The sequence below is a fragment of the Panthera tigris genome, chromosome E1, assembly GCF_018350195.1.
Source record: "Panthera tigris isolate Pti1 chromosome E1, P.tigris_Pti1_mat1.1, whole genome shotgun sequence".
Lineage (NCBI taxonomy): Eukaryota > Metazoa > Chordata > Mammalia > Carnivora > Felidae > Panthera > Panthera tigris.
In genome coordinates this window covers 55,705,528-55,732,586 of record NC_056673.1, presented here as the reverse complement: position 1 = coordinate 55,732,586, position 27,059 = coordinate 55,705,528, and the positions used below count along the sequence as shown (strand labels likewise).

Sequence of the window (27,059 nt, the reverse complement as noted above, 5' to 3'; positions counted from 1 at the left end):
AAGCGACCCCATTCTTAGTGGGTTCTAGGACACCCACATGCATGTTTCTCAAAAGTAAGAACCAGTGGAGAAATCCCAGCCGCCTGATCTACGACCGGCAAGCCGCAAACCTCAGGGCCTGGAGACCCTGGGTGTCCGCATTCGCAGAGGGGCAAGCTATGGGTCTGCCGCCCCCTGGTGGCCGGCCGCGGGCAGGGGCCCGGACCGCGCGCAGCTCCGCCCCGCCGGCCACCCGGCACTTCCGGAGTCAGGGCGCAGGGCGCCCGCCGCCACCTCCGCACCGGAGGAGGGAGCTCTTGCCTCCGGGAGGGAGGAGTCTGGGGCCCGGGTGGGGGCGTGGCTTCCAGGACGCGAGCCCAGGGGCGGGGCCTCCGCTGTGCGCTCAGGCACTGCTCGGGCCACCTCTGCCGGGTCCCAGGGAAGATGGCGGCGCCCTGGTGGCGAGCCGCGCTGTACGGAAGTCGGAGGTGGCGGAGCTTCAGCACTTCGGGTGAGGGGTCTGAGGTGGGGGGCTCTTGGAGGTCCCCGTAAAGACCAAACCGCGGAGCTCGAGGCAGCGTCCGCCCCTGGCCTCACGTCCCGCACTCTGCCCGCAGCCGCCCTGAGTCGCCGGACCGCCCCTCTGGGGCCGATGCCCAACGAGGACATCGATGTGAGCAACCTGGAGCGGCTGGAGAAGTACCGAAGCTTCGACCGTTACCGGCGCCGGGCGGAGCAGGAGGCGCGGAACCCGCACTGGTGGCGGACGTACCGGGAGTACTTCTGCGAGGAGTCAGGTGCGCGGCGGCCGGAACCAAGATGAGGACGCAAGTGCTGCTCCTTGGAGCCAGGGGAGCTTGGCTTCAAGATGTCTAGCGCTGATGGTCTGGAACACACATATACGATGGCTTTATCTTGCCGTTCTCACCTGGTCCTTCTTTAGATGTTATATCATCTAAAGAAATGTCTCTTACAAAGGATATTAAGAGGCATCTGTAAAGTGCAGATGCAGGTCGTAGCAAAAATAGAGGCAGGAAGGGGCGCCTGGCTGGCTCAGTGGGTAGAGCTTGCCATTCTTGATCTCAGGGTCTAGAGTTCAAGCCTCACGGTGGCCGTAGAGTTTCCATTAAAAAGCGGGGGGGGGGGGGGGGGGGGGGGGGAGGGGGGAGGTGGAGGCAGGGACGTCTCGGTTCGGTTGGTTAAGCGTCCCAACTCTTGATTTCGGCTCAGGTGATCTCATGGTTCATGGGTTCGACCCCCAGGTCGGACTCTCCTCTGGCAGCTTGGAACCTGCTTGGGATCCTCTCTTCCCCTCTCTCTGCCCCTCCCCTGCTCACACGCTCTGTCTCTATCTCAAAATAAATAGATAAACTTAAAAGAGGCAGGAAAAGGAGCAAAAAGCAGATTTTTATGGAGCCCTTCATTTTCCCCATCTCAGAGTGGCTTGCCTGAGCTTCACTTTCCTCAGTGTAAAATAAAAGTTGTGTCTGTGTCACAAAATTGCTGTATTAAAGGATGCAGTCCATTGGAATTTTTTAGAGAAATGCCATCTCTGACGAGGATTCAGTGCATCTTACTTATTGTTACCGTCTAACGTAAATGGAAAAAGGTATTGGATTGAAAGTCATTTGGGGCGGTGTTTTTCAAAGCGTGTTCTGAGACCAGCAGCATAGGCACTACTTAGGCGCTTGTTAGGAAAGGAGAAATCTCCGGCCTCACATTGACCTGCTGATTCAGAATCCGAATTTTAACAAAACTTCCCAGGTGACTTGGATGGTGTGTCCATTAAAGTGTGAGAAGTGTGCTTCTTTAAGGCTTTATCTAGCTTTAGCTCATTATCCTACCACGAACTCAGGTTCATGTCTGTGTCCAGGTGTGAACAGGCTTGAAGGTCATCCCAGCCGTAATTGGGATGATCATCCACCTGCATTTCCCATGACCCAGGCAGTGTGACCTGGTTTAGGGATCAGAAAACGCAGTCTCAAGTTGAACCCACTTTGCTTAGCACCTGGACCCTGTTCGGGCCTGTGAAGCAGACTGCACAGTATTGACTGAGTTTCGTGAATTAAAGGGTAAAGCTTGGGCGAGTTGGAAGACTAGGCAGGGATAGGCAGCTTTACTGAGACTTGCTCCCACTTTCTCCAATATATATACCTTCCCTCCCCAGATCCCAAAGACAAGATTGACATCGGGCTCCCTCCACCCAAGGTCAGCCGGACCCAACAGCTGCTGGAGCGGAAACGGGTCCTCCGGGAGCTGCGGGCCAACCCGGAGGAGGAGCGAGCCGCCCGCCTCCGCACAGGTAAGCTCCCCCCATGAGGGTAGGGGGGCCCCCCGAGTGCCCCCCCCCCCCGCCCTGCATCCTAAGCAGCATCATTCCTTACCAGCTCGCATCCCACTGGAGGCGGTGCGGGCCGAGTGGGAGAGGACCTGTGGCCCCTATCACAAGCAGCGTCTGGCTGAGTACTACGGCCTCTATCGAGACCTGTTCCATGGTGCCACCTTCGTACCCCGCGTCCCCCTGCACGTGGCCTATGCCGTGGGGGAGGACGACTTGATGCCTGTATACCACGGCAACGAGATTACTCCAACAGAGGTACTGCTTACTTGTGCCCCTCCCCGCATCGTGTGGACAGACAGCCCACCGCAGGACCACAGACAGCTCCTTGCTGAAAAGCACTTGCAGAGGCAGTTTTTATGGTGGTAAAGGGCACAAGCATGCCATCTATGTAGGCTGATTTGGGGTTTTGTTCTTTTCCCCCTTTTGATCCCCTGGTAAACACCACAATAATCACCAGAGAAGGAATATAAAATGAAAGAAAAAGCAGCTCTGTCTGGGCAGACTCCTGGCCTCCTGTCTTCGGAGTGCCCTCCTAGCCTCTGTCCGTTAATGTGAAGGCCGCCTTGTGGTTTGGATAGAGAGCCGGATAGGCAACTCTGCAGGGTTCCTTCTACGAGCTTCTCTGCCGACCTGCCTCTCAAGGGACTGTCAAGGGTGTTTGAATCAGAGCGGGCTCTCCCTTCCCGCAAGCTCCCTCAGACTCCTGTCCTCCAGAAAGGTCTGTTTACCGTAGCTGGTCTATCCCCGACGGGGGCGACACCTTCCCTGTTGTCTCCCCGCCAGGCTGCCCAGGCCCCAGAGGTGACCTATGAGGCAGACGAGGGTTCCATATGGACACTGCTGCTCACCAATTTGGGTAGGTGTCTGGGGCTCACCAGGCCTCCTGCCTCCCTCGCCTCCCATGGGCCAGGGCTCGGGGGGAGCGGGTAGTGGGGGCGGGGCCGGGTGTCCGTGGGGCCCCTCAGTCAGTGGGCTCTGTTTGTGTACAGATGGACACCTGCTGGAGCCGGATGCTGAATACATCCACTGGCTGGTGTAAGTACCTGGGGGGGGATGGGTCAGAGGCATGTGAGAGAGCCCTGGATCCTGGAAAGAGCTGCCCCTGAATTTCAGTCTTGGCTCCCCCGAGGAGTAACTGTGGACCTTTGGATTGACCTCCCACCGCAGGTGGCAGCCCCTCCCCTCTGCTCTCTGATGCCACCAAGAGCCCTGTGATCCACTCACTGGCTGAAGACAGGTCCAGAAGAAAAAGCAGGCATTAGGCCTCAGCTGTTGCCAACAGGCCTCTTGGTCTCCCTGAACTCATTTCCTCCTGTGTAAAACCAGGGTGATGCCACCCCACGCTTTAGCCGCCCTGAGGGGTTCTATGACAATCAGATGCGAAAAGGACAGTGAGAGACCCCTGGCAGCTGGGGCTGCCCGAGCTGGGCTGCCTTTTGTTTTCTCAGTGGCCTTTGGCTCTGGAGCCAGGGGGGCAGAGGTCAGGCAGTTGACCCCGGCTTTGGGACCGATGGGTAATTGGGACCAGTACCCGGGAGGCTGGTTTCTACCATTTTTAGTTAACTGCAGTTACCAACTTGTACAGCAGGACCCTCCAGGGAGTTATATCTAGGGGAGATATAGTAGCCATTGTGGTGCCAGAGCGGGCTCACACTGCCTGACAAACCTCAGAGCCTTCGGGAAACACAGGGGCAGCCCAAAGATAGTGTGGCTGTCCAGCCCAAAAGGCCGTGGTGGCCCCCCCGGCTCCCCATGGCCTATAAACAGGGCGCTAGACCTCATCCTCTTGTTGACCATCTCTAGGACTCTTGTCCTCAGCCTCTGAACCTCTACTGTTTCCAAGTGAGCGGTCCGTCCGAGGGTTCACAGAACTATGCCTCCTGCTTCACTGTTCGATGAAGGTCACGTTAGGGGGTGTCCTCCCAGGGAGTGATAGCACCTCTAGGGAGCACTCCAGCTGCCGCCTTTCTTGAGTGTCAGTTAATGGATCCTTTTCCTCCCACCAGAACCAACATCCCAGGCGACAGGGTGGCTGAAGGACAGGAGACGTGTCCCTACCTGCCCCCCTTCCCTGCCCGAGGCTCCGGCTTCCACCGTTTTGCTTTCCTGCTCTTCAAGCAGGACAAGCCAATTGACTTCTCTGGGGACACCCGGCCCTCACCCTGGTAATCTACACGTCCGGCCCCTCTCCCGGCCCCATTCCCTCTCGACACCCAGGCCTCAGGCCACCTTCCCAGGAATGGTCTGCCCTGCTCAGTTCTCCTGTCTCTTACACTTGAGACGGGCAGAAGGGTAGTTGTGCAGACCATAAGGGGCTTCTCAGGATTGCCTGTGGGGCTGGAGGTGGGGTGTGGGGCTCTGATGCCTCATTCCCTGCTCTTAAATGCTCCCCATCTTCTTATAGCTATCAGCTTGCCCAAAGGACCTTCCACACTTTTGATTTCTACAAGAAACACCAGGAAGCCATGACACCAGCCGGCCTGGCCTTTTTCCAGTGCCGCTGGGATGATTCCGTCACCCACATCTTCCACCGGCTTCTGGGTAAGGCCAGAGTGGGCTGGGGGGGGGGGGGGGGGGGGGGGGGGCGGGGGCCTGAGCTCACAGACCTCTCCTGACCTGCCAGGGAGAAGTGCCTGTCAGGGGGCCCACCTTGGGTGGGCTGGCTGGGCAGTCCCGGGTTAGCGGACAAGGGGAAGGGGCTCAGGCTTGCCTCAGTCCACACCCACACTCCCTCTTCCCGCAGACATGCGGGAGCCTGTGTTTGAGTTTGTGCGGCCACCCCCTTACCACCCCGAGCAGAAGCGCTTCCCCCACCGGCAGCCCCTGCGCTACCTGGACCGGTACAGGGACAGTCACGAACCCACCTACGGTATCTACTAAGTGACTAGAGTGCCACCCACCCCAGAGAGTGGACTAAGCCTCTCAGGCTCCACCAGCAGGAGCAATAAAGACACAGCTCCACAGGGCCAGCTTCTGGGTCCTGCTTGAGGCAGCTCCTCTGTGGCCCTGCCAGCAGGCCCAGGGTTTGGGAGTGAAGAGATCTCTCCGACGATGGTAGCAGGGGTGGGACATGTGAATAAAGATGATTTTTTTTTTTTTTAAGTTTGTTTATTTATTTTGAGGGGGGAGGGGCACAGAGCCCAACACTGCGTCGAACTCAAACTGTAAGATCATGACCTAAGCTGATATCAAGAGTCAGACTGTTAACCGGCTGAGCCCCCCAGGTGCCCCAAAGATGATTTTTGCCATAGCTCATCTGAGTCTGTGTTCGGGAGCAGGCAGCACTCCCTCCTCCAACCCCACGATGGATTTGTCATGCTTCACGAATGGAAAGAGAACCGCCTCCCACCTCAGGAGGTGGACCCTCACCTCTACCTCCCGAGGGTGTCGGGCCCTGAGATCGAGTGGCCAGAGACAGGTACAGAAGGCAGGCAGTGGGGCTCGGTTGCTCCCACAGGCCTCTTGAAAGAGCTTTGCCAGCCCCAAGCATCGTCCCCTTGCCGTTGAATTCACAGTACAGGGGCAGGCCCTGGCATCGGCTACTCTGGCACACCCCTGCTTGGGGCCCAGAAAGCCCCTGCAGCCTCACTGGCTGGTTACAGTATTATTTCTCCTAAGTAGCCAGTCAGGAGGACACCAGTGCACCTCTTCCGGCAAGAGGAGCTTCACGTGTTACACAAGACCCAATGCTTGCTGCATTGCGGCGAGCGGGCATCCTGCCTCACAACTAAGCCAGGTTGGTTAGAGAAACCAGAAGTAATCCTCCTCCAGCACACTGCCCCAGGGCAGGTGGGTTAGAGCCAGGACCCCTCTCCTGTGCTCAGCTGCAGGGGGACCTCTATAAAAAGGGAGCTCTTCTTCCAGAAGAGCTTGCATCTGCAAACAAGGAATCCCCCAGCAGGGGACCCACACGGGAGAGAGGATTCCAAGGCCAGCTGAAGGTTGCTTTGGGTTTCCACTAAAAGGGGGTATGAAAAAACACCGCGCATTGGTCTGTGTTGGTGACCAGAAATTTCCACCTCGCTGTTTACTTTAAAAGAACCAAAATTTGGCGTGGCCTAGAGAAAGGAGATACCCCAATCTGGCAAACGCCTGAAACTCCGCCCAAGGAAAAGGGCAGCAGAGCACCTCCCATCAGGAGAGAGCCTGTGTGCCCGGTGCTCTGACTGCCAGGCACAACCCCGCACAGCCTCATTTAATCGCCAAAGCTGCTGGGAAGTAGCCGCTGTTCAGGTTTTCAGATGGGCCCGTAAGGGGTTCCGTGGTGACCCTCAGGCAGGAGGAGCGTCCGAGGCCCAACGGGGTTCCCAAAAGTTCTTGTCTCTGTAGGTGGGGGCCGCTCCCCCAACCCCCCCCCCCACACACACACACACAGGAGCTGCTTAACGAGGGCTTGGAGCAACGGGATGGAGTTCCTAGGGTGGAACCACCGGGAGCCGGAGCCCAACTCCCACCTGGGGTGACTCGGAGCCTCGACAGAAGGGAGGAGGCCGCTGCGGCGACGGCCGAGGCGCGGCTGGCGCGGGAGGCGACGGTCGCGGCGCGTCCCGGCTCCTCCCCGCCGCACCCACGCCCTGCGCTGCCCGCCCCCTCGCCGAGGCCCCACCCCTGCCGGCTCTACGAGGCGCCGCCGCCGCCATGGACGCCCAGAAGCTGGAGGACAAGCTGACCTGCGCCATCTGCCTGGAGCTCTACCTGGAGCCGGTGACGCTGCCCTGCGGCCACAACTTCTGCGGGGACTGCATCCGGGACTGGTGGGGCTGCCGCGACAAGGCGTGCCCCGAGTGCCGGGAGCACTTCCCCGACGGCGCCGAGCTGCGCCGCAATGTGGCCCTCACCGGCGTGCTCGAGTTGATGCGCGCCGGGCCTGCCCCGGCTCCCGATCCCGACCCCGCCCCGGCCCCCGGCTCCGGGCCGGGCGCGCGCTGTCCCCGGCACGGGCAGCCCCTCGAGTTCTTGTGTCGCACGGAGGGTCGCTGCGAGTGCAGCGCATGCACTGTGAACGAGTGTCGCCTCCACGAGCGGGCGCTGCTGGACACTGAGCGTCGGGAACGCGAGGTGACACCGGAGTGCCCTGCCCTGTCTGTAGGCGCCTAGGCTGGGGCGGACAGCTTAAGCAGGAGGCGGCTTTGGGATGTTTGTGGTCCCGGATAGAAGGAGAAAACAGGTGCTTGAAATAGAGATTTCGGAGCTGGTGACAGGCTCAGGGTGAGGCCCCAGGACTGAGTGGCTGACACGGAGTGAAGAAAGTGGTGAGGACGCCAGGGGTCCAAGCGCTGCAGTGTTGGAGGATAAACCCTGTGGCTGCTGAAGGCACAGAGAATAGAATGCTCCTGCTGAGGCTCTGAGCTCGGAAGTTTGCAGTGAAGGCCAGCAGATGACAACAAGGAGGGAGTGGCAGGTGGTACCACCAGGTGGCACACACATGCCTAAGGGGCCGTGTTTTGCTAGAGGGAAGTGATGCGGGGTGTGAGAAGGACAGATGCCCGTCCCTGGGGGAGACTCAGGTGGAACCAGAAGAGCCCCCCCCCCCCCTTTCTGCATGCAGCATATGATGGAACGCTGGAGGCCAAGGGGCCTGGACAAAGACACAGGCATCGGGCTTAGGAAGATCTGATGGCTTTGGCCAAATTATCAATTTCTCTGTCCCATTTCCTCATCTTTGAAGTGGGGATCATGATGGTTCCTGCCTCATAAAGTGTGGCCAAGAGAAGGAGAAGCAAGACAGGCTCTTGAGCAAGGGCAGGGAATGGTGCTTTGTCCCGTTTCCATGAAAGCACGATGTTCTACCCTCAAGGGTACCAGAGGAGTCACAAATAGGGGTGCCCTCTTCCCCTCATGCCCAGAGCTGGGGCTGAGGACTGGCCAGTGTTTGGGGGAACCTGCCTCGTGCATGCACTACACCACCCACTTCCCAATTAGCTTTGGTGCTTTGAGCCGAAGCCAGAAGTACCGCTCCCACCATTTATCGCCTGGGGGTAGTGCGGGGTGGGTTTACAGCCCAGAGACAGTGGGTGCTCTGCCCCAGGTTGCCCAGCTTGCAAGAGGGACTGGAGGTCAGGTGTAAAGCCAAAGGCCTCTGCTCTGCCTGTGTACCTCCCTGTTCCAGGTCGGGAACGGGCTTTGTCCAGATCTCCCTGGGACACTAACCCAGTTCACCCCGGGGTGCTGAGACCGAGGCTGGTGCTCTGTGTGCTGGCCCACTGGTCTGCCTTGCTGGGGGTGGCACTGGGAGGGGACACCCCGCATCTACAGACGTTTGGTTTTGTTTTGTTTTGTTTTGTTTTGTTTTGTTTTGTTTTGTTTTGTTTTACAGACGTTTGTTGACTAACTGGCTTCTTCTTGTCACTTGTTCCCACCGTGGGCACCACAGGCCCAGCTGAGAGCCATGCTGGAGGTCACCCAGCAGCAGGCCACCGAGGCTGAGAGCCAGCTAAAGGAACTGCAGGAGCAAAGCAGCCAGATCCAGGTACGAGGCCCGTCTGTTCTACCTCACTACCTCCTCATGCCGTGCCCTTCAGGCAGCCACCAGTGGATCCCTGGGACACTGGGTAGCAGGTGCGAGCTACCTTGGAAGTGCCTCCTGGCAGCAGGGAGGGAGGGGCTGAGCGGGGGTGGGGCGGAGAACGGTTCCAGGGGCCCTGGCTCCCCACACCACCCCGCAGTCCAGGGGGCAGCCTTGGCCCCAGCCACCCTAGGCGACTCCTTTGCCCACTCAGAGCTCGGCCTGCACCCTGGCCTCCGTGGTCTCCAGCAAATTCAGCTGCCTGCTGCAGGCCCTGGAGATGCGGCGGACCTTGGCACTGACGGACATCGAGGTGGCCAAGACACAGGCGCTAACACGGGCCCGGGATGAAGAACGGCGACTGCGGGGCCACCTGGAAGCCCTGGCTCACTACGACCGCAGGGTCCGGGACCTCCTGGAACAGTCGGATGACCAGACCTTCCTCCAGGTACCGGGTCTCGGGGCGACAGGTGCACCTCGTGCACAGGTCGCTGGCTGACCCTGCACAGGTCGACCAGCGACCCTGCACCTCGTGCACAGGCTTACTGCAACTGTCCCTGGGGCTCAGGAATCACAGCTCCTGGCACCCCCAGGCCCTCTTGGGCCCCTGGCTCCTCTGCAGTGGGACGAAGAGCAGCAGCTGGCTGGCGTGGAGTCACTGAGCCGGCTGTATGGTCTCCTCCTGGATGAGGGGAGCCACCCCAGGGCACCGGCTGAGGCTGCTGATCTGGGCCCCGTGGGTAAGGCTGACCCCAGATCTCTCTCTACCCCTCCGGGCCCAGCTGGCCCTCCCACAGCGGGTGGGAGTGGGGTCAGGACCCTGCCCCCCATGAGCTCTCTCCCCGTCACTGCCCTAACACTTCTTTGCCTCCTAGAGGCCCCAGGTCCGCTGGCACCAGTCCCAAGCCCGGTTTGCCCACTGAGGAGGAAACTCTGGCAGAGTAAGGAGACCGGCACGGGTGTGTGTGCATAGGCGTGTGTGCGTTGTGCAACCGTGTGTACACCACGTGAGTACACGTGAGCGTGTGTGCACGTCTGTGTGAGTACGTGGAGGGGGCACGTGCTGTGACTGCCCTGTCCAGGGTGTCTGTTCCCTGCCCTTCCTTGGGTCTGTGCCCACCACACACACCTGTCGTAGGATGTAACCTTCTTACATGTGGAGTCAGTACACGGATACGGAGATTTCTGGGCATGCAAACCTGGGATCAGTTACGATTCTTCCACTTGTTACCAAGTTAGGTTACTTCCGGGAGCCTCAGTTTCCTCATCTTTGAAATGAGGTGGATAGAAGTTTCCACCCAGGGCTGTGGCGAGGACGGACTCCCGCGCTGGTGCCCAGTGCCTGCTCCGCTGGCTGTGTGCCTGGCAGACGCTTGGTGTGCGTGGGGGAAGCTTCAGTTGCCATTTCTCCCTCCGGGGACAGAATGGCAGACAGACACCTACCCGCTCACCTCCCATCCATCTGTCCCTGACAGATTATCGCAACCTGACCTTCGACCCAGACAGCGCCAATTGCCACCTCTACCTGTCTCAGCAGGGCCAGCAGGTAAAGCACCGTCACAAGCCCCGGGACCTGGCCGGGCCACGCAGCTTCCAGCTCTGGCAGGTGCAATGTGCCCAGAGCTTCCGGAACGGTCGACACTACTGGGAGGTGCGCACGTCTAATCACTCAGTGACGCTGGGCGTCGCCTATCCAGAACTTTCACGGCACAAGCAAGGGCCCCACACAGACAACATTGGACGTGGGCCTAGCTCCTGGGGGCTCTGTGTTCAGGAGGACAGGGCCCAGGCCTGGCACAACGGGGAGGCCCGGCGCCTCCCAGGGGTGTCCGGGCAGCTCCTGGGCATGGATTTGGACCTGGCCTCTGGCCGCCTCACCTTCTACAGCCTGGAGCCCAAGGCCCAGCCCCTACATACCTTCCACGCCATTTTCACCCAGCCCCTCTACCCCGTCTTCTGGCTCCTGGAGGGTAGGACTTTGACCCTATGCCATCGGCCTGAGGCCAAGCTCCCTCCGGGACTCCAGGAAGAGGCCGCGGGGCCCAGCTGAGGTGCTGCCTGGGCCTCAGAGGCTAGTGTGGCACCCATGGGCCCCTGTTCCTGCTGGAGAGTGTGTGCGGTCCGGACCTCGCCGCACAGGAGGCACAACAACACACCGCTGCAGCTCACCTCCCTTGAATGTGATGTAGACCAAAGGGACGGGGCCTGGCAGGGGGGGCAAAGCACAACCAATTCCTGGAGAAAACCTAGAGAAAAGCAATTTTTACCTCCTTCTCTCTCTTTTCATAACATTTTGGCATATCTTAGTCTCTTTTGTATATCCTTGTGATTACATTTTGTAAACAATTGGGGTGGGGTGTTTTTTTGCCTTTTTACTCAGCACAAGCATTTTTCACGGTATTAAAATTTTTCCCTGAATGATTACCATATAAACAGTCTTTGTAATTTTTCTATTTTATTTTATTTTTTAATGTTTGTTTATTTATTTATTTATTTATTTATTTATTTATTAGCGTTGATTTATTTTTGAGACAGAGAGAGACAGAGCATGAACGGGGGAGGGTCAGAGAGAGAGAGAGAGAGACACAGAATCTGAAACAGGCTCCAGGCTCCGAGCTGTCGGCACAGAGCCCGACGCGGGGCTTGAACTCATGGACCTCGAGATCATGACCTGAGCCGAAGTCGGACGCTTAACTGCCTGAGCCACCCAGGCGCCCCTAACGTTTATTTATTTTTGAGACAGAGACAGAGCATGAACGGGGGAGGGTCAGAGAGAGAGGGAGACACAGAATCCGAAGCAGGCTCCAGTCTCCGAGCTGTCAGCACAGAGCCCGACGCGGGGCTCGAGCCTGTGATCTGCAAGATCACGACCTGAGCCGAAGTCAGACGCTCAACCGACGGAGCCACCCAGGTGCCCCCCCACTTCTCTTATAAAAGACCTATATTAGCATGGTTTCGGCTTTCTTCAGTTACCTGAAAACAGGTACTAAGGTAGGTTTTTCATACAGCAAAGTGGCAGAACCTCAAATTCGCGAAAGCCAGGGGTAGTCTGCCGCGTGCCGTTTCTGCTCGTGAACGATTTCGTGAGAATGCTCTGCTTTTGGGTAGCCCCGGGGAACCTGTATGGGACACTCATGTTGTTTTATTTGGGGCTGTAAAAATTTGGCCACGGTGAATATTTTTGAGCAGGAAGCTTTGGCCACATCCATGGCTATGAATGTAGGCTAAATTCTCAGTGGAGTTCCTCAATGGAAAATAACTAGCACTGGAAGACTTTCCTTTTATACAGAAGGCCAAAATGTATCAACCTGGAGTCAGGCCGACTATTCCCTCCTCGCCCCCGCCATCTGGGCGCAGCCTCAGCCACCGTCATCCCTACATGGGGTGTGGGGATTAAGCGCACTGATACGTATAGGCAACAGAACAGTGCTGGCTCCCTTTGCTTTTGTTTTCCCTACTCAGAAGATGCTTCCCTGAGGATCCCTGGACATTTATTTGTTTGTGTTTCTGGAAGTAGGGTTGCTGGGACCTAAGGCAACTGTCATTTTATTACTTAAAACATTCTGCTTCTTGATCTGGGTGGTGGTTACAAGGATGTTTGCTTTATCACTTCTTATGCTGTACATATATGTTTCATATGCTCGTGTGTAAATATTTCACAATAAAAATTTTTAAGGATAACACATGCCAAAACACATACTCCAAAAAAATACAAAATATTTCTGTATTTGTAAAAATTAGATCTCCCTCCTACGTTGTAACCTGATGCCAGCTGCTGTGAGGGTCGCACACTCCCATCCTGCAGCTGCTTCCCCAGCCTGTGGCTCTCTGTTCAAGGGCAGGGCCAGGCTTCTGATTGGTACAACCTGGGCAAGGGGCTTCTAGTAAGACTCCTACGTTGGGGACTTGCCAAACATGGGGGGGGGGGCGCTTTCGCACTGGGCAGCCTGATAGGAATGACACCAGGCAGTCACCTTGCTGTACAGCAGGGTTGACAGATGCTAAGACACCCAGCAGAAGAGGAAGCAGGATTGGGCTGGCCAAGTGGCTGGCATCACCGGCTGCCGCCCCACCCCCCGTCCCCCTACCTTGTACAGATTGTAACCATCCTCCCCCCACCCCCACCCCCACAACCAAAAGCCCCAGCACGTGTGTCCGATGGGCTGTGTCCACACTCTGAGAAGGTGAGAGAAAGGAAGAACGGCCCCCTTCCGTTTCTGTGGGGGAAGTGTTTGGGGTCTTTATTCTATGATACTACTTTTTATCAGGTTGTTAGCTCTTTCCATGTTGTTCCTTGGGAGTGTTCTTTATTGTGACTTAACCTTTATTTACATACAATGAGATGCCGCTGCCATTTTTGAAGACTGTGCTTCCCTAGGAGGTGTGGGGCAAGCATTTACGAATCTGTTGGAAAGCTGCTTCCAACGGAGTTCCCTTGGTCCATGTGATTCTGGCGGAAGTCTGTCTCCTCTCCAGGAAAAATGCATTGGGAGAGAGGGAAAAGAGCACGGACTTTGGGGTGTAACATTTGTAAAGGGGACACGTTTGATTAGCCTGTGGGTTTTTCCAGCATATGTGCCCCACGCCTCCAGTTTCTGGGCTTCTGTGAGGCAGAATCAGGAGGATGGGCACATAAGCAGAAAGGGGCAGGGCAGGGGGACAGGAGAGATTTTTAAAAGACCAGGGTCTTCGGTGCCAGGAGAGCTGAGGGAGTCAGATTGGAGGCTGCTCATCCCCAGGCAGGAAGGGATGGGAGGGAGCAGCATGGTGACTGTAGCATGGGAGGGAGTAGCATGGTAACATGGGATTGGCAGCCAGAAGACAATGGAGCCAGGCTTTCTGAGGGCAAAGGATTTCCCATCCTAGAATTCCATACCCAGCCAAACTGTCTGTCAGTGTCAAAGCTTGAGCAAAGCTTGAGACCTTTGCAGGCACTTTCGCATCCATTCTCAGGAAGCCCCCAGGACGTGTACTTTCCAAAAATAAAGAGGTAAATCAATGAAGGGGATAGAAGACCCGGGACCCAAGCAACAAAGAATTCAACACAAAAGAGAAGTGATAAAGAATTTAAGTCTCCAAAAACTGGAGCACAAACATGCACGCAGATGTTCAAGGCCTGTGAGCATGTGCTTTAGGGATGAGGAGGCAAACGCTAAAAGTAACAGGTAAAAGTTGACACTGGTGGTCTATGGGAGCAAGAATCTGCAGCAGGTGGGACACAGAAGTCCCAGCTTTTGTTATAAGCCAAATTAAATTGCTTGTCAAATTTTCTGTCTTATTTTGAAATAAATACAAATTAAACATTTTCAAGTACATCAGAACCATTAAGTGCTACCGTGGGACATGGCACGGATCCCGTTTCAATTTCATAGATGCAAAGCCAGGCTAGGAATGACTAGCTAATTACTCCCATTTGTAATGACTGCTTTTGCTCATTTGTTTTTGTTTCTGTTTAACCTTTTTTTTTTTTTTTCTTCCTTCCAAGCAATACTGCAGCCCGATAAACGGGTTCATATACGAGGTTTAGGATTATTTTCAGGTTGCACTTTCTGGGTTTCAATCCTGCCTGCTCCACGGGACTGGCTATATGACCTCTGGCAAGACGTGTAACCTGTCGGAATTCCATTTTCCCTTCTTCGTGACATAGTTCTCGCAAAGGCAGAGTGAGATGCAGGTGTGAACATGCTCCTGCAGACCTCAGAAGTGCCAGTTACCTTTTCCCCTTAAGAGCCAATTCATTTCAAAAAGAATGAATACGTGGGGCAAACTTAAAGCTTCAATAATGGAAATGAACTATTCAAACACCACCATCTTGACAAATCACATCTCTACGCCTTCCTAGGGAAGCAGATCTTCCTGAACAAGCTCGGGGGTGGGAAGCAGAACGTTAGCTGGGACTTGTCCATAAACACTCCCAGCGGCACCCCTCACTCCTCCAGAACCAGGCGGGTCTGTGGACTCGGCAAGCCCAGGCAGCCCGGCCGCCAAGCCCTGGAGCAGGGTGGCGCGGATGCCTGAGCCTCCAAACTGTTCCTGGGTCTTGGCAAACAAGCGGCAGTCATGATCAAGTAGTGATCCGTGTGGAAACCAACGTATGGAACTCATTACCCGCCTTCCTGCCAAACTGGGCACACCCAGGCCGGTTCCCTCTGCTACTCCTCTTCTGGAAGATCTCTTCCCACCCTAGTTGTTGCACGGCCGAGTCCTAGCAACCCATGAAAGCCCGGCTCAGATGCCACTTCCTCCACACGGGCCTCCGTGAGCTCCGCCTTCCTATGAGTCCCCCAGGATTGCACCCCTCATTTAACATTTCATAGATCTTAGTTGTCTTCTCTCCTTCCAGGAAAGATGTAAGGAGGCTCCGCATAGCATCTTTCTAAACTAGACATTCATAAACTGGGGGTCTTGGTGAGAAAATTCTCTGTATTTTCACCATTCTCTAAACTGAAATTTAGCATTTCTTTCTATTACAAATGGAGAGAACAGACCATAGTGGAATTAACAGTATCTGTGACTTGCCACCAATAGAAACAGCAGATATTTTCGTAGCACATTATGTGGTGGCAGAGAACCTGAAATATCACTTCTGTTCATCACTATTTGAAATATATATATTAATTGTTAGGCCTCCATCGGATGTTGTCATTTATTGTGTTAAACACATATACAACTTTAACACAAATTTGGGGTTTGGGGTGTTTTTTTTTAGTTTATTTTTTTATTTTGAGAGAGAGACAGCATGAGCAGGGGTGGGGCAGAGAGAGAGAGAGAGAGAGAGAGAGAATCCCAAGCAGGCTCCACACTGTCAGCACTGAGTTCAACGCGGGGCTCAAACTCACAAAACTGTGAGATCATGACTTGAGCCAAAATCAAGAGTCGTTCGCTTAGCCAACTGAGCCACCCAGGTGCCCCACAAATTAACTTTCTTATTGTACATATACTTCAGTGTAATTGATTTCCATGAACTCCTATGCATTTTTAAAAGCATTACTTTGGAGGGGCGCCTGGGTGGTTCAGTCAGTTAAGCATCTGACACCTGCTCGGGTCATGATCTCACAGTTCGTGGGTTCGAGCCCCGCATCGGGCTCTGTGCTAAGAGCTCAGAGCCTGGAGCCTGCTTCAGATTCTGTGTCTTCCTCTCTCTCTGCTCCTCCCCCACTCACGCTGTGTCTGTCTCTCACAAAAATGAATAAACATTTAAAAATAAATTTTTAAGCATTAGTTTGGAAAGGGCTACACCAGGCTTTGAGAGGGGCCCTGGCATGATGAGAAAGGTTAAGCCCCACTTCTGAATGGAATGCCCCTCACCCCTTTATTCCTTCCACTTTGGACTCTTGCCAACAGGGAGCCTGGTGGGGGAGTAGGAAGAATTGTCTCAATTATTATATATATATATGTTTTTTTGTTTGTTTGTTTGTTTGTTTGTTTTTGAGAGAGAGAGAGAGGGCACAAGTCGAGGGAGAGAGAGAATCCCAAGCAGGCACCATACTGTCAGCACAGAGCCTGGCCCAGAGCTCGATCCCACAACTGTGAGATCATGACCTGAGCCGAAATCAAGAGTCAGATGCTTAACCAACTGAGCCACAGGCACCCCTCAATTATTTTTAATGAACTTTAAATTTTAGGATAGTTGTAAGTTTACTAAAAAGTTGCAAAGGTTGAACTCAGAGTTCCCAAATACCTCACTCCCAATTTCCCCTTTTATTGACATCTTACATGACTATGGTGCATTTGTCATAATTAAGAGCCAATATTGATACATTTTATTAACTATAGTCCATAATTTATTCAAATCTCTTTAAGTTTTCCCTAATGTCCTTTCTGTCTCTCAGGAGTGCATCCAGAATACACATAATATTTACTCATCACATCTCCTTAGGCTCTTCATGGCTAGGACAGTTTCTCAGACTTCGACCTCTCCCCATTTTTTGTTTGTTTTTGCCCTTTTTTGATGATCTTGAAGGTTTCGAGGAGTATTGGTTAGGTATTCTGTAGACTGTCCCTCCACTGGGATTTGTGTGATGTTTTAATCACGATCGGACTGGGTTATGGGTTTTGGGGAGAAAGACCATATCATCAAGGGTATTTACTATCAATATGACTTATCACCGTTGGTGGTGACCTTGATCACCTAACGAGGTCACGCTCGCCAGGCTTCACTACCGTAAAGTGACTCTTTTGCTCCCTTCGAAAAAAAGTCACTATGCCCAGCCCACACTTGAGTGGGAAGCTACACTCCATGTTCAAGTATCTACAAAAATTATTTAGAATTCTGAATGGGAAATCTGTCTATGCTCCCTCATTTATTTACCCAGTCATTTATTTATATCAGTATGAACTCATGGATGTTTATTTTATACTTTGGGTTATAAGCCAGCGCTACTTTAATTTGTTGCCGTTTTATTTAAAACACCATGATGGGGGCGCCTGGGTGGCTCAGTCGGTTGAGTGGCTGACTCGAGCTCAGGTCATGATCTCTCGGTCTGTGAGTTCGAGCCCCGCGTCAGGCTCTGTGCTGACAGCTCAGAGCCTGCTCTGTGCTGACAGCTCAGAGCCTGGAGCCTGTTTCAGATTCTGTGTCTCCCTCTCTCTGACCCTCCCCCGTTCATGCTCTGTCTCTCTCTGTCTCAAAAATAAATAAACATTAAAAAAAAATTTTTTTTTAAAACACCATGATGAAGTGCACGGCTGGATGAGTCTCTAATGTCCCGACACCCTTAATCCCAGGCACACCAAATTGCCCGCGGGGGGGGGTCCCCTGGAGGGGAACTGGATTCCCGCAGACAAGCGACTTGGAGGGTCACCTCAACTTCCCCTTTCAGGTTTAGAAAAGCCCAAGTTCCCCACGAGGGGTAAATAGAGTCGCTAAGGGGCAAATACACGCACACATCAGCAGTTCATTTTCTCTGTAGTCAGCAGCTCAGAAATTTTGCTAACAAGTGCCTCGGACAAGGTCTGGAGCGGGAAGGGGCTGGCTGGTCCGGTGGGAACACCAGACCCCTCTGGAGCCAGGGGGCCTGGCCCTGGGGGGAGTTGAGGGGTAACGGAGGAGTGAACTCCTTCCCCGCTTCCTTCCAGGGTGCCCCCCTCGCATTCTCTGCCCGCCGCCGCCCTCCCTTCCGACCAGGAGGGGCGATCGCCCAGGAGCCCCGCGGGGTCACACGGGGCCGAAGACCGCCCGCGCAGTCTAGGCCAGGGCCCTGCGTCCGGGGACCCGCGGGCGGGTCTGCGGCGTTGGGGGGCGGTCCGAGCCCGGGACGGGAGGGGGCTGGACCCTTGGCCTGGGTCCCAGGGGGCGGCGCCGCAGCGCGGACCGGCCGGGTCCCTCCCCGGCGGGAGCAGAACAGGCGGTGCCCGGGCGGCCGCGGAGCTATGGACGGCAGCGGGCCCTTCAGCTGCCCCATCTGCCTGGAGCCGCTCCGGGAGCCGGTGACGCTGCCCTGCGGCCACAACTTCTGCCTCGCCTGCCTGGGCGCGCTCTGGCCGCACCGCGGCGCGGGTGGCGCCGGCGGGCCCGGAGGCGCGGCCCGCTGCCCGCTGTGCCAGGAGCCCTTCCCCGACGGCCTGCAGCTCCGCAAGAACCACACGCTGTCCGAGCTGCTGCAGCTCCGCCAGGGCTCGGGCTCCGCGCCCGGGCCCGGCTCCGGCCCGGCCCCGGCCTCGGCCCCGGCCCCGGAGCCCGCGTCGCCCAGCGCCCCGCCCAGCGCCCCGGAGCCTTCGGCTCCCTGCGCGCCCGAGCCCTGGCCCGGTGGCGAAGAGCCGGTGCGCTGCGACGCGTGCCCCGAGGGCGCCGCCCTGCCTGCCGCGCTCTCCTGCCTCTCCTGCCTCGCCTCCTTCTGCCCGGCGCACTTGGGCCCGCACGAGCGCAGCCCCGCGCTGCGCGGACACCGCCTAGTGCCGCCGCTGCGCCGGCTGGAGGAGAGCCTGTGCCCGCGCCACCTGCGGCCGCTCGAGCGCTACTGCCGTGCGGAGCGCATGTGCCTGTGCGAGGCCTGCGCCGCCCAGGAGCACCAGGGCCACGAGCTCGTGCCGCTGGAGCAGGAGCGCGCGCTCCAGGAGGTGGGCACGGGCACCGGGGGCGCGCCGGGGCGGGTGAGGGCCGCGCGAGCCCGCCGCGGGCCCTGGATCCCACCCCCCACCCACCCCTTTTCCCGGTAGGGTCTTAATGTCCTCCTCTAACCTGAGGCTCTTTGCTGTCTTTTTCCAGTACTGACACGGTCATCCGTCCAGTCGCTGTGGAACGTTCTGCTAGAGAAGGGAATGGGGGTTGTGGGGGCCCAGTGTGAACGCGAAAAGAACACGAAGGGGAAGCAGGGGGCCTGAAGCCCGGGCCTGGGCCGATGGGGATCTAAGGCCGGAGGGAGCAGAGCCAGGCCCGCGCGGTCCCGGCCGGCCGATTCTGGAAGTGCGGCTGTTGCGCCAGGCCGGGTCCTTGCCCGTCCGAGCTCAGATTTGCCCTGGGCTGAGGCACCGGGTTTAGATGGGTGTGGCAGGCGACAGGAGTGTGGCGGAGGGTGGACCGAGCACACAGACCGCTCTTGTCCAGCTGTTCCGGGGGCCCGTGGTGTGAGCATGTGCGCCGCGATGGGTCCCGCTACCTCCGCCCCCAGTTTCCTTTGGCTTCCAGCCCGGTCTTGGCGCCTCTGGCCTTGGGATTTTCCGTCTCTCCTGCCTGGAGCAGTGACTCATAAGACCCAGGGGACTTGCCCGGAATCCCCATTTTTTAGGCCTGGATTGGGGGCACAGACTCTTCGGGGATCGTGATCCCCAAGACAGCTGAATGCCCTCTCCTGCAGCACCTACCCTGCTCTCTTTCTCGGTGCCTTCCTCACTGAAACAAGTTCTCCAGTGAGTGTGAGCGACACTGAGGAGCCCGGGTGGCCCTGTACTTGCCCACTGGTCAAAGAGGGGACACAAGCCAGCCAGCCTGTGCTCTCCGCGGGCATTTGGGAATGGCACCAGCTTGGGCCTGAGGCACCTCTGGCATTATTATGGGGTATCCTAGCCACTCTCAGCGCCCCCCCCGCCCATGCACAATACCACTCCCGGGTCATCCCTCTTCTCCCCCTTGGTAAGGCCTGGTGCCCCAGTGTGGGCCTGTGGCCTCTGCCAGCCCACGTGCTAATTAAGGATGTCTCCCACAGGCCGAGCAGTCCAAAGTCCTGAGTGCTGTGGAGGACCGCATGGATGAGCTGGGCGCCTGCATTGCACAGTCCCGGCGCACGGTGGCCCTCATCAAGGTCAGCCCCCACCCTAACCCGGTCCCCATGCAGTCCTAAAGCAGGCTGCTGGCAGCGTGAGCTCGCGGCATGGGGTGGTCCTCTCCAAACAAGCCGGTGCTCGCGGACTTGCCTGGCCCCGCCGAGCATGAGCCGCTCCCCTGAGCTAGCATAGGTCCAGGGCAGCTCCGGCCAGTCCCTCTGTCCCCACTAGAGGGCAGGGTGGGAAGGTGGGGTCCGGGAAGGATGGGGCCAGGATAACGCTCTCCTCGCCCTCATCGTTGGCCTCTGTGTGGTCCTGTGCAGAGCGCCGCCGCAGCAGAGCGGGAGAGGGTGAGCCGGCTGTTCGCCGAGGCTGCAGCCATCCTGCAGGGGTTCCAGACGGAGGTGCTGGGCTTCATCGAGGAGGGCGAGGCCACCATGCTGGGCCGCTCCCAGGGGGACCTGCGGCGGCAGGAGGAACAGCGCAGCAGGCTCAGCCGGGCCCGCCACAACCTCAGTCAGGTCCCTGAAGCCGACTCAGTCAGCTTCCTGCAGGTGAGCGCAGTTCTTCCGGGCCTGAGAGGGCACAGAGGGGGGTGGGGGTGGGGGTCGGCAAGAAGCTGAGAGAGAGGCTTCCAGGGCTGCGCCGTCCTCCCGGCAGGGCTGTCTCATCCCGGCCAGAGGCGCTGTAGCCAGCAGGGCCTTAATAGTCATGGATTTGCCACAGGAGCTCCTGGCACTCAGGCTGGCCCTGGAGGAGGGGTGCGGCCCCGGGCCCGGCCCCCCGAGGGAGCTCAGCTTCACCAGATCATCCCAAGCCGTGCGGGCGGTGAGAGAGCTGCTAACGGCCACCTGTGCCAGCCAGTGGGAGCAGCTGCGGGGGCTGGGCACAGAAGGTGGGTGCCCCACGCCCCCCGAGTGATTCACCCTGCCCCAGCGTCCCCACCCAGGCCCCCAGGCCTGGTACCCATTCAGGAGTGGAGGACGGAAACAGTGTTGTGCCTGGTGCAGGGTGGGGACCCAACCCCTACCAGTGAGTGGGGCCACCGCGCAGTGATGACCAGTCCGCCCCTTTGGCCACACACAGCCTGGGGGGTTGAGGGGGCTTCTCCTGGCCTGCCCTCTAGTGGCTGAGGCCTGGGCAGGGAGGAGGTGGAGCAGGGGGCCCGACCCCCCCGGGGACCTGGCTTGCTCGGGGAACACAGAGTGCCATATTTGGGGGCGTGCCTGCCCCCAGGGAGCTTGGGATGCTGGGAGGAAGGAAAGGGAGAGGGATTTCGGTCCCAGGTTCAGAGGGGGAGCACCTGGCACAGCTGCCCAGCCACAAACAGCTGGGGAGAACCCCTCCCCCACGGTCTCCTCTTCTGCAGCCGATGCTGAGTCCCAAGACCCCGATAGCACCAACCACTTGGAAAGTGAGGCTCCCAGGGACTACTTCCTCAAGTGTAAGTAGACACCTGGGCTCTCCCCTCTGCTCACACTGGGCCCTCGCGAGGCTGCTGGGCTGGGCTCTAGCACAGGAAGGCTTGGACTCTCCTCCCTCATTCTTAGGGTGAACTAGGTCAGCTCACTCTCGGTGCTCTGTAGCAGGGCTGAGTCGCGCTGGCTGCTCAGGAGGGGAGGTGCGCACCTAGGGGAGGGGCTGTCCCACCTGAGCCTGGCCCTGAGCCCTGCGTCTCTCTCCCATCCATGGGAGCAGTTGCCTACATCGTGGACCTGGACAGCGACACGGCAGACAAGTACCTGCAGCTGTTTGGAACCAAAGGTGTAAAGAGGGTGCTGTGTCCCATCAACTACCCCGAGTCACCCACTCGCTTCACCCACTGCGAGCAGGTGCTGGGTGAGGGTGCCCTGGACCGGGGCACCTACTATTGGGAGGTAGAGATCATTGAAGGCTGGGTCAGCGTGGGGGTCATGGCCGAAGACTTCTCCCCACAAGAGCCCTATGACCGGGGCCGGCTCGGCCGCAATGCCCACTCCTGCTGCCTGCAGTGGAACGGACGCAGCTTCTCCGTCTGGTTCCACGGGCTGGAGGCGCCCCTGCCCCACCCGTTCTCGCCCACCGTCGGGATCTGCCTAGAATATGCCGACCGAGCCCTGGCCTTCTATGCTGTGCGGGATGGCAAGATGAACCTTCTTCGGAGGTTGAAGGCCTCCCGGGCCCGCCGGAGCAGCTCCCTGGCCTCCTCCATTGACCCCTTCCAAAGCCGCCTGGACAGCCATTTTGCAGGGCTCTTCACTCGCAGGCTAAAGCCTGCCTTCTTCCTGGAGAGTGTGGACGCCCATCTGCAGATGGGGCCCCTGAAGAAATCCTGCATATCTGTGCTGAAGAGGAGGTGATGCAGGGGGGCATGGGGCCTCCTGCCGTGTCCCAGCTCCTGGGAAGCTTGCTTCTCTGCACCCCCATCTTGCCCCAGTGAACGCACCTTGGGGTCCCCCACATCCCCGGGCTTCTCCTCCCTGGAGGCCTCACCTTCCGTGTACTTGGCCTTCCCCCCAGGCCCCTGGAAGTGCCCTCAGACCCTGTCTCCCTATGGGCCTTGTTTCTGGGACAGAAAGCCAGAGCTGGGACAGATCCAGGCTACCCCAACCCTTCTTTTTCCACGTTCCTAGGACAGTGCCTGGCACATAATAGGTGCTGAATAAACATGTGTTGAATGAATGACTCCTTTCTCTATCCTTCTCTCCACCCACCGAGAATTCCTAGGACTTTTCATCTTTCGAGAGCTGGTCTTGAATGGCAAGGGGCCAGTGTTCCTGTTGGTGGGGAGAGCCCTGGCCCAGCAGGAGGGGCAGCCGACTCCCTAGTTCTGGGCAGGGGCAGCTAGAGGTGGCTTCTTCTGAGGGGGGCCTACCCCCCCAGTCATTCTGGCTGCCTGAGGGCTTTGTGGCCTGGTTCTCGCCAGCTATTTTCATCCCTTGAAGCCACAGCCCGATCCTGGCCCTGCCAGTGGTGTCTGTGCCCAGGGTTAAACACAGACAGCACACTGCCCAGAGCAGGGCACCGCTCCTGGGTGTGGGCAAGAACGTTTGAGACCTAGAGCCTCTTTCACACACACCCACCTTCTCAGTCAGGGAGGCTTGTGGCTGAGAAGGCCCCAGGGTGTGGCTGGAGGCGAGAACTTCTACCATAAAGGGGTCTCTGTCCTCCTCCGGAATCCGCCTCACCTCTCCACACCCACCCAGCCCTGTGGCCGGAACAGGGCTCCACGCTGGGGAGACCCAGACCCGAAGCCCCCGCAGACTATTTGCTTCTCTCCCAGGAAGGTGCAGTGCCCCACTGCTACCCCAGGACCTTCAGCCTGGTCCTGGATATCCATTCGAGTTCAGCTAGCTCCCAGAGAATATTTGAGTTCAGCTTGTTCCTGGAGCCAGGAGGCGTGTCTCCAGGCCAGCCCCTCCTCCCTGGGTTCTCCTTGGTCCAGGTGAACCTCCATGCCTGGAGGACAGGGGCAGACTGAGGCCTCTCCAGCGCTAGCCCAAGGTCAGACGGGACAATGGGTGAGTTATGCAGCCAGACAGCAAGGCCATACAAGTCCCGTCTGCTGCCTGCCTCCCTCAGCAGCTAAAAATAGCCCCTCCTTCGGAGCTCTGCTTCTGCCCCAGCAGCCAGGATGTTGTTTTTCCGGGTGGGGCCCCCTTGCTCCTGGTGCTTTGTGTTCTCAAACGGTTTCCTTGGCAGCCAGGGCCCCCAGCTCACCAGAATGGGGAAGGCTGCTCCTGTCACCGTCACAAACATGGACAGATGGCGGCCTGCTCCGGTCCCCTTACCAGCTGCAAGCCTCCTACCTTTCACAGAGCCCCACCCCCCACCCCGTGCTCTCAGTTCTTCCTCCCCCAGCTCGGCACTTCCCTCCCCACACACTCCCCTCGGGTACCTGACTTTGCAGGGCCCTGGCACGTCACAGAGTGTGGGCTACGCAGCGGAGGCCCCTGCACAGGACTGGTGCTGCCTGGTTGGAATTCGGGCCTGACTAGCCAAGTCCGCAGCCACAGCAGTCCCTGCCACTTGCAAAGCGACTCCCAACTTGCAGAACTCATGGAACTTTGTGCACCTTAACGCCAAATCCCAGCATCTACAGCTTTACAGCTCAGAGCAGGGGATTGGCTCACCGGACGGCACAGCTGGCAAGGGGCTGGCTCCAGGTTTCAGTGTCATCCCATCTGGAGCGTCACCTGCAACCATGCACTTCCTCCGAGACTCTGGGGTGATGCTCGCGCTGGAGGGCTGGCGCCTGCATGAGATTCTCTGAGATCTCGAGCTCCGAGGAGGTACACTGAGGCAGGGCAGGCTGGCAGAGCGGGAGGAGTAAGCCAGGGGGCCAGCCCCTCACCGTTCCTGCCAACACTTTAATCAGAGCAGATGGTACATACTTCAGTTTGCTCAAAAAGGGAACCCGTTTAAAAAAAAAAAATGTTAGATGGGTGCCTGGGTGGCTCAGTTGGTTAAGTGTCTGACTTCCGCTCAGGTCATTATCTCACGGTTCGTGAGTTCAAGCCCTGCATTAGGCTCCGTGCTGACAGAGAGGAGCCTGCTTGGGATTCTTTCTCCCTCTCTCCCTCCCTCTCTCTCTCTCTCTCTCTGCTCCTTCCCTGCGTATTCTTTTCTTTTCTCTTTCTCTCAAAATAAATAAACTTAAACACAAAAGAAAGAAAAAAGTTAGAAAACCACCAATCTAGTCCAAACCTTCTACCTTTTTTTTTTTTTTCCAGATGAAAAGTAACTGAGGCACAGAGACCGGCAGGCGCTGCCCGAGGCCACCCAGTCCGGGTCACCAGCTCCATGTTCCATGGTTTAGGTATGTCCTGTGCTTAGAAATGTGTAAACACACACACACACACACACACACACACACACCTCACACACGCACACACACGCACACACACACACACACACCGTGCTTCCCAGCACTGTCCCCTATTGAAGAACTGCCCTCCCGGTGCCCCAGTTCCCACGGCTGCCAGAGCCCTTGGCAGAGCTTCCCCGAGGGCCTGTGGTCTCCAGGCTCCCGCCAGAGCCCCTGCTGGTCACCGGCGATGGGAGAGAGTGTGAAGGGTCTTCTGAGGCTGTGTTGCTATTAGCTGAATCTGGCTCCTTTGGGCCAGGCGGGGAGCCAACCTTGAGCTCCACTTGAGCTTTGTTTCTGTGGGAAAATGAGCTCCCGAGTTCCAAACAACCGACTGAGCAGTGGCCTTAAGCATCGCACTGTCTTGGCAGCCGCCTTGCAACCTCACTCCTTTGTGTTCGTCTCCTGCCCCCTCCCCACAGTCCAGGAGGAGAGAGGCTCACCACCCTCTCCCCTCCTTTCCCATCCCCCTCCTCCCAAGGAACACTCACAGAAGTGCCTTCTTTCGCCTCCCCTCCTCCCAGGCTCCGGGTGAGGCTGGACGGGGACTGTGGCTAAACACTCTCATTTGATGCTACCATGTAAAACGTGGAACATGAGGTCACTCACCCGCTGCAGGGCCACATCTTCCAGAAGATTCGTAGGAACTGCAGGAGGCCCTGGGAGGTCCTCAGGGGCTTCCCCCCAGGGTGGAGCCCGCAACCTTCTTCCCCAGGGCCCTCAGAGAAGGAGCTGGGGTTACGCGGCTCAGAGGTTCTTGGAGCAGAGCACTGAGGCAGGCAGGAAGTCTGCTTTGGTATTCTGTGTACTTTATCTTTAAAAGACATTCAAATTTTGAATTTTACTCCGTAAGATCTCCTATTTTGCTTTAATATAAAAAGCAGTGCTTGGGGCGCCTGGGTGGCTCAGTCAGTGAAGCATCGGACTCTTGATCTCAGCTCAGGTCTAGCTAGTGTGTGAGCTGGGTGTAAAGCCTACTTAAACAAACAAACAAACAAACAAACAGACAGACAAACAGAGGTGCCTGGATGGCTCGATTGGTTAAGTGCCCGACTTCCCCTCAGGTCATGATCTCTCAGTTCCTGAGTTCGAGCCCCACGTCAGGCTCTGTGCTGACAGCTCAGAGCCTGGAGCCTGCTTCGGATTCTGTCTCCCTCTCTCTCTGCCCCTCCCCTGCTCTCACTCTGTCTCTCTCAGAAATAAATACACATTTAAAAAAATTAAAACAAACAGACAAATGAAAAACAAAACAAGGCGTACGTGGGTGGCTCCGTCGGTTAAGCATCTTGGTTTTGGCTCAGGTCACGATCTCACGGGTGGCGGGTTTGATCCCCACTTCAGGCTCTTCACGGACGGTGTGGAGCCTGCTTGGGATTCTGTCTCTCTGCCCCTCCCCTGCTCATGCTCCGTCTTCCTCTCTCTCAAAATAAACTTTATTTTTTTTTTATTTTTGTTTTATTTTATATTTGAGAGAGAAAGAGACAGAGTGTGAGCAGGGGAGGGGCAGAGTGATGGAAACAGAATCCGAAGCAGGCTCCAGGCTCCGCGCTATCGGCACAGAGCCTGATGCAGGGCTCGAACCCATTAACCACGAGATCATGGCCCCGGGCTGAAGTCACACGTTTAACCGACTGAGCCACCCAGGCGCCCCAAAATAAATTAAACTTTAAAACAAAACAAAGCAACACACACACACACACACACACACACAAAAGCAATGCTTTTCTGCCCCAGCAGTGAGAATGTTTTTGGGCGTGAGTTTTGGAATCAGAAAGTTTTGGCTAAAAACTTTCCTCCAGCCATTTCTTAACTGTAGGTATTGGGCAGGTACTTTAGCCCCTCCGTGCCTGGGTTTCCTCACTTGTAAAATAGGGATAAGAGTGGAACTGCACAGCATTATGTTGGAGATGAAAAGAGATAATTTAGGGAAAGCGTTTGGTACAAGTCCCGGCACAGCGAGATCTCAGTAAGTGTTGTTGTCGTAGTATTCTTAGAAGATGTGTGAATCCTTGGGAGATCCCCAGATCTGTTCCTCAGGAGCTAAGGTTAGCCCAGACCTAAGTTTGCCAGGACACTACATCATGTCCCAGTCGCTAAGATTGGAAACTTTCGCTCACTTAACAATATTTATTCAGTGTGGGGCGCTGTGCTCAGTGCTAGGGAGACAGGGGTGAGTGACCTAAACA

At 56.9% G+C, this 27,059-nt stretch overlaps 3 protein-coding genes and 1 long non-coding RNA gene across 8 annotated transcripts; all 4 read left to right on the top strand.

Annotated features, from left to right (window-relative positions):
• The first annotated feature begins 360 nt into the window (after positions 1-360).
• Positions 361-5,422, top strand: MRPL38 (mitochondrial ribosomal protein L38). Its single transcript, XM_042966190.1, has 9 exons — positions 361-490; positions 597-776; positions 2,147-2,281; positions 2,367-2,575; positions 3,104-3,176; positions 3,310-3,355; positions 4,327-4,485; positions 4,725-4,861; positions 5,064-5,422. The coding sequence occupies exons 1-9, from the start codon at positions 424-426 to the stop codon at positions 5,198-5,200; spliced, it is 1,143 nt and encodes a 380-aa protein (XP_042822124.1). The 5' UTR covers positions 361-423; the 3' UTR covers positions 5,201-5,422.
• A 1,524-nt stretch (positions 5,423-6,946) lies between these two features.
• TRIM65 (tripartite motif containing 65) lies at positions 6,947-11,236 on the top strand. 5 transcript variants are annotated; one of them, XM_007091313.3, is made up of 6 exons: positions 6,947-7,378; positions 8,694-8,789; positions 9,040-9,273; positions 9,394-9,565; positions 9,701-9,766; positions 10,301-11,236. In XM_007091313.3, the coding sequence occupies exons 1-6, from the start codon at positions 6,959-6,961 to the stop codon at positions 10,873-10,875; spliced, it is 1,563 nt and encodes a 520-aa protein (XP_007091375.2). In that variant the 5' UTR covers positions 6,947-6,958; the 3' UTR covers positions 10,876-11,236. The 5 variants fall into 5 exon arrangements, with proteins under 5 accessions (XP_007091375.2, XP_042823235.1, XP_042823234.1 ...); XM_042967301.1 differs by having other exon boundaries at positions 9,097-9,273; positions 9,394-9,766; XM_042967300.1 differs by having other exon boundaries at positions 9,394-9,766.
• Positions 11,237-18,082: 6,846 nt separating this feature from the next.
• On the top strand, positions 18,083-22,688 carry TRIM47 (tripartite motif containing 47). The gene is made up of 6 exons (XM_042967286.1): positions 18,083-18,884; positions 19,970-20,065; positions 20,351-20,581; positions 20,754-20,922; positions 21,397-21,471; positions 21,726-22,688. The coding sequence occupies exons 1-6, from the start codon at positions 18,198-18,200 to the stop codon at positions 22,364-22,366; spliced, it is 1,899 nt and encodes a 632-aa protein (XP_042823220.1). The 5' UTR covers positions 18,083-18,197; the 3' UTR covers positions 22,367-22,688.
• Positions 22,689-23,778: 1,090 nt separating this feature from the next.
• On the top strand, positions 23,779-25,610 carry LOC122233652. Its single transcript, XR_006211304.1, has 3 exons — positions 23,779-24,298; positions 24,740-24,825; positions 25,398-25,610. It is a non-coding gene; the product is annotated as an uncharacterized LOC122233652 (long non-coding RNA).
• Positions 25,611-27,059: the final 1,449 nt, after the last annotated feature.

What these genes read in the sequence shown, in the direction of transcription:
- TRIM47 (XM_042967286.1), top strand. Translation starts at nt 18,198, where the DNA reads ATGGACGGCAGCGGGCCCTTCAGCTGCCCCATCTGCCTGGAGCCGCTC. An exon ending in AGGAGCGCGCGCTCCAGGAG is followed by an intron (nt 18,885 to 19,969) that starts GTGGGCACGGGC and finishes TGTCTCCCACAG; the next exon opens with GCCGAGCAGTCCAAAGTCCT. An exon ending in CAGGGACTACTTCCTCAAGT is followed by an intron (nt 21,472 to 21,725) that starts GTAAGTAGACAC and finishes CCATGGGAGCAG; the next exon opens with TTGCCTACATCGTGGACCTG.
- TRIM65 (XM_042967300.1), top strand. Translation starts at nt 6,959, where the DNA reads ATGGACGCCCAGAAGCTGGAGGACAAGCTGACCTGCGCCATCTGCCTG. An exon ending in ATGACCAGACCTTCCTCCAG is followed by an intron (nt 9,274 to 9,393) that starts GTACCGGGTCTC and finishes CCTGGGGCTCAG; the next exon opens with GAATCACAGCTCCTGGCACC. An exon ending in GAGGAGGAAACTCTGGCAGA is followed by an intron (nt 9,767 to 10,300) that starts GTAAGGAGACCG and finishes TGTCCCTGACAG; the next exon opens with ATTATCGCAACCTGACCTTC.
- MRPL38 (XM_042966190.1), top strand. Translation starts at nt 424, where the DNA reads ATGGCGGCGCCCTGGTGGCGAGCCGCGCTGTACGGAAGTCGGAGGTGG. An exon ending in GTACTTCTGCGAGGAGTCAG is followed by an intron (nt 777 to 2,146) that starts GTGCGCGGCGGC and finishes TTCCCTCCCCAG; the next exon opens with ATCCCAAAGACAAGATTGAC. An exon ending in GAATACATCCACTGGCTGGT is followed by an intron (nt 3,356 to 4,326) that starts GTAAGTACCTGG and finishes TCCTCCCACCAG; the next exon opens with AACCAACATCCCAGGCGACA.